At 39.0% G+C, this 9,760-nt stretch overlaps 1 protein-coding gene across 1 annotated transcript; it reads left to right on the plus strand.

Annotated features, from left to right (window-relative positions):
- The first annotated feature begins 167 nt into the window (after positions 1-167).
- On the plus strand, positions 168-7,260 carry LOC130186296 (immunoglobulin-like and fibronectin type III domain-containing protein 1). Its single transcript, XM_056403298.1, has 15 exons — positions 168-360; positions 514-627; positions 775-937; positions 1,059-1,331; positions 2,141-2,265; positions 2,356-2,497; positions 2,641-2,934; positions 3,424-3,603; positions 3,727-3,855; positions 3,951-4,259; positions 4,361-4,446; positions 4,560-4,752; positions 5,429-5,725; positions 6,262-6,588; positions 6,697-7,260. The coding sequence occupies exons 1-15, from the start codon at positions 184-186 to the stop codon at positions 6,699-6,701; spliced, it is 2,814 nt and encodes a 937-aa protein (XP_056259273.1). The 5' UTR covers positions 168-183; the 3' UTR covers positions 6,702-7,260.
- Positions 7,261-9,760: the final 2,500 nt, after the last annotated feature.

Consider the following 9,760-nt stretch of genomic DNA (forward strand, 5'->3'; position numbering starts at 1 on the left):
AATAGTAACTATGCTGCTTGTTGTGTTGTTATAGCTATCCGAGAGACACCTGAGGATTTCAAAAAGGCCTTAAAAAATACGTAAGTAATATTGTAAATTTAGAAAGGACACTTTTTTCCCATCTAGCCCTGTATGATTATTACCTTAGTGATTAATATTTGAATTTGTTATTGAAGGGTTGACATGGACGCAAAAGAAGAGACAAAACCACAAATTGATGACGCGTTTTGGGATTTGTTGATGAGCGCAGACAAGAAAGATTATGAGAGCATATGTGGAGAGTATGGCATTACTGACTTCCGTGGGATGCTGAAAAAATTGAATGAAAAGAAGATTGAAAGGGAGCAAGAACAGGAAAAGGTACGATATGTTTCAGCATCATCTACATTTTAACATAGAGCACCTACACAGCCTGAAATCTAAAATAATAAGATAGAATGTCTTTATACAAGTAATGCCAACTCTAAAATTCTAATATTTGTAAGTTTTGTTCCCTGACTCCAATGACTACAGGTTGTTGAAAGACTTTGCAACCTAAAGCCCATTGAACTGAAAGATTCTGGTGCTGCAGAGTTTGAACTTGAAATGGCACTCAAAGACCCTACCAGCAAAATCTTCATATATAAGGTAAGCCGTTTTGTTTTAAATTTGTTCTTAATAGTTAATAAATTAAATGACAGCACTAAAACTCATATAACAGACTCTGCAACACAAATACATTTTCATGCATGCTTCATACTGCAACAACTTTTGTGATCACTTATGTTTGAACAGGATGGCATTATGATTCCCTTTGATGCTGACGCAGAGGTAAAACACGGATTGAAGCAAGTTGGGAAGAAGTTTGTGTTTAGCATCAATGGTGTTAACCCCGAGGATGCAGGATTATACCAATTGGAGGTTGATGGAGTTAAGATATTCTCGACTGATTTAAAACGTAAGACGATGCATGAGATTAATTATCTACATACTTCTAATGTTGTAGGACAAGGCTACATGAGTTGTCCTGTGATGGGAAATACCAGAGGTTAAGCTATTATATTTTGTGTTTTGTCTAGTTCCCTCTGTAGACTTCTTGGTCAAGATTCAAGACGTGACAGCAGAGGAAAGAGAGGACGCTGTGTTTGAGTGTGTCGTCTCACAACCACTGAAAAAGATTACTTGGATGGGCAAGAATATCGCACTGGAGCAAGGGGACAAATTTGATATCATTGTGTCAGAGGACATGCTGATTCACACACTGGTGGTAAAGGACTGTATGCTTTTGGACAAAGGAATTTATGCAGCTGTGGCTGGACTTAAATCCTGCAGTGCCTGGCTTATAGTGGAAGGTACATTTCAAAACTTTAAAATTTTATTTTTTCAGACTGTTCAACACACGTTATATTGAAAATGTACCATAAAGAAATGAAAATATCGTGGTACTCTGTGTTTTTTTAATCAGCTGACAATGATCCAAATGCACGCGGAAAGAAGAAAGCCCGCAAAACAACCCGAGCAGGAGGTGGTGGAGCCGATCTTCTGAAAATTGCTGAGGAACAAAATGCTAAGATACAGATAGAGAGAGAAGAGTTGGTTGCAAAGGCAAAGGCAGAGGCAGAAGCAGCAGCTGCAGCAGCCGCAGTGGCTGCAGCTGAGAAAGCAGAAGCCGAAGCTATAGCTAGATCAGAGGCAGAAGCCAAAGCCAAAGCTAAAGCTAAGGCGAAGGCAAAGACAAAAGCAAAGGTAAAAACGGAGGCAAAGGCAAAAGCGGGAGAAGGGGAGGATAAAGCAGAAGGAACCACTGATGTAGGGGAGGAAGAGGAGGAAGAAGATGTAGAAGAGGACGAGGAGGAAGATGATGTGGAGGAGGAAGAAGAGTCCGAACTAGCAGAATCTACATCATCATCAGATTCAAAGCAGCAGGTAAAAGCAAAGAAGGAAGCAAAGAAGGGAGCAAAGTTGGGAGATGCTCAGGTTGCTGATACTGAAGAAGAAGACCCTGTTCAAGAGAAAAGAAAGAGAGTGAGGGCAGGTCCACTTGTCCCTGATACAGTCATTGGTGAGACACGTCAGAACATAGTTAAATTAAATTCTAAGCACTGCTATGTTTTGAATGTATTTCTGTTCAAAGTTAACAGTAAGGTTGTTTTTCCTTTAGACCCTGGAGTTTACTTCACCGGAGGACTGTCAGATGTAACTGTCATCATTGGCACTGATGCAGAACTGGTCTGCAGACTGAGCAGTGAGGAATGTGATGGAGTCTGGTACAAAGATGGGAAAGAGGTGAGGAACTCGAGAGTTGATAGAGTAATGGCTTTCATCTTTATCCCTCTGAGATCTTAGTGTGTTTACATGAGTGTGTGTGCATTTCAGATAACAGCTACAGATGATATCTGCATTGTTAAAGATGGGACTTATCGCAAACTAATTATCAAAAACTGCAAAGAAGATGATGTTGGGAAGTACCGATGTGAAGCTGATGGGCGTAAAACAGAAGCTGTGCTAAATGTTGCAGGTACTGTATTCAGAATCGATTTGGGGTACTCACACTGAAGGAACACAAAAGGGCAGCCACTGTGATAATGTATACAACAATATTCTTTTCCGCCCAGCAGTTTAAAGTCTCAGTTTTGAAAAGATGTTCATTTTTTCTACTAGATCCTCCGAGAATTAATTCTGATGACCTCACCGACTTCATAAAACCTGTTATAATCAAATCTGGCAAAGACGCAGCCTTTAAGCTGTCCTTTGTTGGCCGTGAACCCATGAAGATCCAGTGGTACAATGAAGGCGAAGAGCTGTTGGAAGACACCCATATCAAGATTGAGAAGTCGTCTTCACACAGTCGCCTGCTGCTGACAAAGTGCCAACGCAAAACCACAGGAGAAATTAAGATTAAGATTAAAAATGAATGTGGAACAACTGAGGCCATTACGCAGCTTATTGTTTTAGGTTTGTACATCTTAACAACTGCATGTTCTCAATGTGTACTATAATACAAGACATGGATATGAGCACAGTTGTTATTCTTTTGTCTTACTACAGATAAACCAACACCACCCCTTGGCCCTGTGGATATAATTGAAAGTTCGTCAACTTGCATTGAGTTCAATTGGAGGCCTCCCAAAAACAACGGAGGTTCGCCTATCACCGACTACATCCTGGAACGTCAACAAATTGGCCGAAACAGCTGGAAGAAATTAGGGAAGATTGGGCAAGAGCCTAAATACAGGGACACTGATGTGGATCATGGAAGAAAGTACTGCTACCACATCAGGGCTGAAACCGATCAAGGCATCAGTGAGATGATGGAGACCGACGACATTCAGGCAGGGACGAAGGGTAGGCTTTTTTAAGAAGTCTCAAGTACTTCATGTGTTGTTAGGACTTTGTGTGAGTCAATTAAAAAGTGACTGTTGTCCCGTTTTATCTTTATTTTAGCTTACCCTGGACCTCCTTCTACACCAAAAATTGTTAGTGCCTTCAAAGACTGTATAAATCTTGCTTGGTCTGCACCTTCTAATACTGGAGGAACCAACATTTTGGGATACAATGTGGAGAAACGCAAGAATGGCAGCAATTTGTGGGGCCTTGTCAACCCACCCGATGAGCCCATTAAAGGTACAAAGGAGACATTTTACAATTATTGACCATGCTACGAATTGCTACGGAAGTACGGCAACTGCAGAACTAATGATGTTATTTTTTTAAAAGCGTTATCCATACTGTTTGTCATGCCAACAGAGAAAAAGTATGCAGTGAAGGACGTTGTTGAAGGTATCGAGTATGAGTTCCGTGTATCAGCTATCAATATTTCTGGTGCTGGAGAGCCAAGTACACCCTCTGAATTTGTGATCGCAAGGGATCCAAAGAGTGAGTGACAAGCCCAAATCATCTATTGTATATCATTGCTGCCTCACTGCTTAATTTTTGATAACTCAATGCTTCAACTGTTCTTAATCTTTCAGAGCCCCCTGGTAAAGTTATCGACTTGAAGGTGACAGACTCCACATACACCACCTTATCGCTGGGCTGGACCAAACCCATCGAGGAGGAAGGGGTCCAAGATGAGGCTAAAGGATACTTTGTGGAGCTCAGACCAGCAGAAAACCCAGAATGGAGTTGCTGTAACTCTAGTGCTATCATTATGACCTCATACACTATTATGGGTCTGAAGTCTATGGCCATGTACTGGGTAAGAGTTGTAGCCACCAATGAGGGTGGGAAAGGTGAGCCTCAAGAGTTGGACAACTATATCATCGCAATGCCTCCTCCAGGTGAGTGATGAACTGCCTACTGTCAGAATTTGATACATATTCCCTTCATTAAATCGCGTTTCTTATTAATTTTGTCTAACACTCTTCCTACATTGTTACAGTGAGACCTCAATTCACTGACAGGAAAATAAAGAACTTCATGGTAATGAAAGCTGGGAACTCTACTCGAGTCAGCTTTAACTTTCAGGTTCAGTATAATATTCATACGAAAATAAGTTGATTTATTTAATGTCCCATCTAAAGAGACAGAATAAACACTTTGCTGCTGCTCTAGAAAAAAGTATCTTCTGTTGTTGACAGGCTTCTCCAATACCAACAATTACATGGCTCAAGGATGGCCTGCCTGTAGGCAAGCATGTGACCGTTAGCAACTCAGACACGTCATCGCAGTTAATGATCCCTTCATCAGAACGCCATGACACTGGGATCTACACCATCATTGTGAAGAACATTGTTGGTCAAGAGACCTCTAGTGTTGAGATAAGAATCACAGGTAATGCTTATCCTTATCAAATATAAGTGAAATCATTGCCAAAGGTTGTGTGGAGTTATACATTATGTTTGTATGATTATTGCAAAGTGTGTGAAGGAGACAAAACGCTTCACCACATTTCTAGCATTCAGAATTAAAAGATAATAAGTTAATTTATCAATTACTCAACTGACTAAAAATCACATTTCACACATCATAATTTTTTGAGTTCAACAGTTGGGACTTCCAGCCTTTTAAATGTGAATATTTTCTGCTTCTGTTTTATATCAATGTAAACTGAATATTTTTGGTTTTTGGACTACTGATTGGACAAAAAGAGCAACTGGAGAATGTGGCCTATGGCTCAAGGAAGTTGATTAGCATATTTCACAACTGTCTGACATTTTAGAAACAAATCCTTTCCATTAATTAAGAAAAGTTAAGTTGACTTTGTATCACATGCAAATAAAAATAAGTCCATGCTAACTAGATAAAGGAAGAATATCTACAGTATATACAAAATCTTGTCCACAAAGGTGTTTAGTGTCTGCTACATTCTGTATTTACTGTGGACTTCAATGTAAGTGAAAAGTTTGAAATGAGCGAGACTGTGTGTGTGCAGGCATTCCCTCTGTAGCCAGCAAGAACATGCACTAACACATCAAGATACTAAAAATGGTTTCCTACCTGTTTCTAGATGACCCCAAGCCTCCAGGCCCCGTGGAGCTGGATGAGAATGTGGCAGGAACAGTAACTGTGTCCTGGACTCCTTCTCCAGATGAGAAGAAAGACGACAGGCTGCACTACATTATCACCAAGCGTGATTCTGTTAAGCGTACATGGCAAACCGTGGCAGACCATCTCTTCAACAACAAGTTCACGGCCATCAACATCATGCCGGGAAGGCAGTACAAGTTCCGGGTCTATGCCAAGAATGACATGGGGTTGTCCAAACCTTCTGAGTCAGCAACCTGGGAAGTGAAGAGAAAGAAAGGCAGGTTTAACAACAGTGATTTAAAGTTGTGTTGGAACAATTAGTATTAGTTGATCAATGGAAAATTAAATGCCAATAATTTTGAATTTTGTTTCAGCCATTTATAAAGAAAGAATGCCAAAAAATTGGCTGCTTTAGCTTCTTAAATGTGTGGATTTGCTTCTTTCTCCTTTCGTTTTGTAAAATTTCAAATTTAATGTATTTAGGTTTTGGACTGTCAGTCAGACAAAACAAGACATGAGAAGATTTAGTTTCCATAGCCTAAACAATTATCAAGTGAAAAAACCATCAGCAAATTAATCAACAATGAGAATAATTGATAGCTGCAGCCTTAACGCAGTTTAAAAGGCATCAGCCGAGGTCCAAACAGATGTAGATGAATATAGATGAATCGCTGCAAACAATACTGATTGCTTAATTAGTTGAGCCAAAGAAAATTAATCAAACACTAAAGACATGACAGCACTGAAAATGTATCAATGGTTATGTGTTATACCTTTTTAACTTTCTTCTTGCTTTTCTATTAATCATTCCAGAGACATTTTCTTTGAACCTTCCTGCCTCTAAGGACTGCAACTTTGAGACGCCTCCATCATTCTCCGTTCCACTAAAAACCCACAACAGCCCAGAGAGTTACGAGTGCTACATGAGCTGCGCAGTGACAGGAAACCCCAGACCCTATGTTACCTGGTACAGAAATAACATCAGCCTCAACACCAACACTAACTACTACATCACCAATACATGTGGGGTCTGCTCCATGGTGATACTCAAAGTTGGGCCCAAGGACAGTGGAGATTACACAGTCATAGCAGAAAACCCTCTGGGCAGGGTGGAGTGTTCAACTAAACTCGCTGTTAAAGGTAAAAACTCCTTCACAGTTTTTTCTTTCTTTTTTTATTTATTTCTTATGTCCTCACTCTCTTGTTGTTTGTTGTAACAATTCCCTTCTCTTCCTCTTCCTCCTCCAGATTAGGATGAAACTGTGCTCCTGAACTCCTGACTAAGCCTGCTCCATTTAAATGCATGGAAGGTGCCAAATTGAAACCTGTTGTTATCTGTTTGTTGTTTTGTTCTTGTTTTTTTTTTTTTTTTGTGAATTATTGTATTAATGTGTTTAAATACACTGAGAGAAAGAAAGGAAGAACTCTTGATAACAATCCACAAATGCAAAAAGCACTGATAACAAATGTCAAAGATTCAGACTTTAGAATTTATCTACCGCATGCAAAGAAGACTTTGAGGAGGGACATTTGAGATTCAGCATTAGAGATATGCTAATCCTGCACCCAAACATGTTTATTTATTGACCTATTTTTCCTGGAGCTGCGACTACAGTAAGTTTCCTCTTCTGTTTTCTGAATAAGACAGAACATTTACTGATTCTTCTGAAGTTACCATCTCATGGATAATTGACATGAAATTGAAATTGATATGATAATATGGCTACAACTGAGTATGTTTTAGTGTGTGTATGTTTAGTGTTTGAATTATTAATCATTGTGCAAAAATGTAAATAAATCCATTCAGTTCAACGCGAACGACAGTGTCTTCACTTTAACTTAAGTTTAATCATGAGTCTGGTGCTCTGAGCTAAATACTAGTGTTAGTGTGCTAACATGCTCAGAATAATAATGTTCATACGCAGATGTTTAGAGGGTCATGTTTAACAGGTTCACCACCACAGTTTAGCAAGGTAACACAAAGTACAGCTGAGGCTGACTGGGAAATGGTTTATTCACAAATCAAAAAACTGGACAAATTAAAATGTTGACCATGTTGGTGCCAAAGAAAAAGTCAGAGAACCAACTCATGAACCGTCATTAGGGTGCATTGTTTAGGTGCCATGGGTGTTTGCCAATGCATCTAGATGCTAGATATTTCAATAAATATAATATATAAATAATAATAAAAATAATAATAAAACATTTTGACCTGTCATGTTAGATGAAAAGTTTGGCAATCACCAAAGTCAAAAGCATTCATCCTCTGGGAATGCATGTACCAGCTTTCATGGCACGGCTGAAATATTTTTCAGTCTGAACCAGATTGTAGTACTGACCGACCATCATTACCATCCATAGAGCTTCTTGCATTCTAACCTGCAGTCTGGCTAAAAAGAAAAAAACAAAGGGAATAATATATCCTGGCCATAACTTCTGTGCTCCAAGATGTCAATATACAGACTCAGGCACTGGCCTTGTCTCTGTCTATATTTATTGTTGCATTCAGGCACAATCCAACCATTCATCATTCTGTAACACCAAATATAAATCCATGCTTGGACAAAAAGATAGCACAAATATAAAGTTCCAAATGTTGTTATTTGGCCTCAAATATACTAGATCCTTGTTTTTGTACATTTAGAAATGATCAAGTACTGAGGTACATCATTTTCTGCCTGTACTTAACCAGTATTTGACTGTGAAGTGGCTTGTTTGCTGCAATCACATTGGGTTTTGCACATAGCCGTGGTATACCGTGAGGCATTTATTGTGCCTTTCCATTTTGTCCCTTCACATGCACTGCTTCCGCTTTGCCAACTGTCACATGGCTTCAAATTTCTCTTTTACTGCGAGCATGTGTTTGCACGCTTTCAGAGGATATCGCTGAGTCTATTATGGAAAGTCATAAATGATAAAATTTCATGTGCATGACTAAGTGCAACCTTGCAAACAACTGCACATCTTCCTGTGTAAAGTCCGGGGACACACTAATATTATCAGTAGCCACATAGCATCCTGTTATTATTGACACAACTCTTGACTGGGAGTTTACTATGGGCTTTGACATTTAAAAGCCTCTCACCCCATACCAAAAGTACAGAGCAATACTTTGTAGTGATATGCTAAGAAAAACATTACATGCAAGTCAATATAATATTGGCTGTAGATATATAGGTTTCCTTTAATTTGCCAAATTACAAGACACTTTCTTCCTTTGACAACATAAACATATGGATGCTGAAGATGCTTTTTCACAACTTAGACATTTTTAGCCATTTCATCTTAGTTTAATTATTATAACTGAATGGGATCAATGTGGTGTGCTTTAACAATGAAAATAAATACAAAAATTAAAAAAAAAAAAGTGTGCCAACACACAGATGAAGTTACCTTTGTACATGTTGCGTGGGGTTATGTGATGTAAGCCTGTTTCGTCATTGTTTTGTATGGCAGAATTCAAAGCTCCTGACTTCAGTGACCCCTTGCAATAAATGCCTCTAAGAACATCAAGCCTCTCATATCAGCTTCCCATGCCTGAGAACAGTCATAGTTCCTGTGCCACGCACCCACTTTTATTACACTGCTTGAAATATCCACACACACACACATTCGTGCTCAAACTGAGCATAGCTTTGTTATTACTAAGACCAATGACTGGGTTATGGTTTAAGGTGCCAGCAGGCCAGACTCCATGAGTAATCTGAACGATTCAGGACATGTACTGTAAGTAAATGCCTTCAAAGTGTGTACAAAAGATACTCAGTACATTTCTCATTTTGAAATTCTTAAAAATAACCAGTAAAAGTCCTTGTTAATCATAACAACAACTTAATTTATTTATAAATTTAGTTATTTAAAATTATTTTTCTTTCTCCTCATAAGGCTGGTGCGGCTCTGAAGCAGTCACGCCAAATTATCTGTCAGTGGGATGGTGCTGTGGATTCATATTCAGCAGTATTCCTGTGATTTTTATACTCAGAATTAATGCTGATGATTGTTTCTCTGTGCTCAAGCAAAGTTGCAATATGAACATAAATCATGTTACCAGTGAATCCAACCTGCAAAGTAAGAAAGTTCAGCTTGCCAGTGGCAGAGAAGCAACAACTTGTTGGAAAAAGACACAACTGTAACTCCTCAGAGAAACTCCCACTCTATCGCACTTCTTTTTTAATAGTGTTTACTGAAGCAGATTTACAGAGAAAAGCTGAAGGAATAAAGAGAGCTGTCTTCATTGGCTGATGTGTTGACGTTTCTCCACAACCGCTATTAACAGTCTTGGCACAGCTTATCTTAACTCAAGACGGGTGAC

This window comes from Seriola aureovittata, chromosome 2 (genome assembly GCF_021018895.1).
Source record: "Seriola aureovittata isolate HTS-2021-v1 ecotype China chromosome 2, ASM2101889v1, whole genome shotgun sequence".
NCBI classification, from domain to species: Eukaryota; Metazoa; Chordata; class Actinopteri; order Carangiformes; family Carangidae; genus Seriola; species Seriola aureovittata.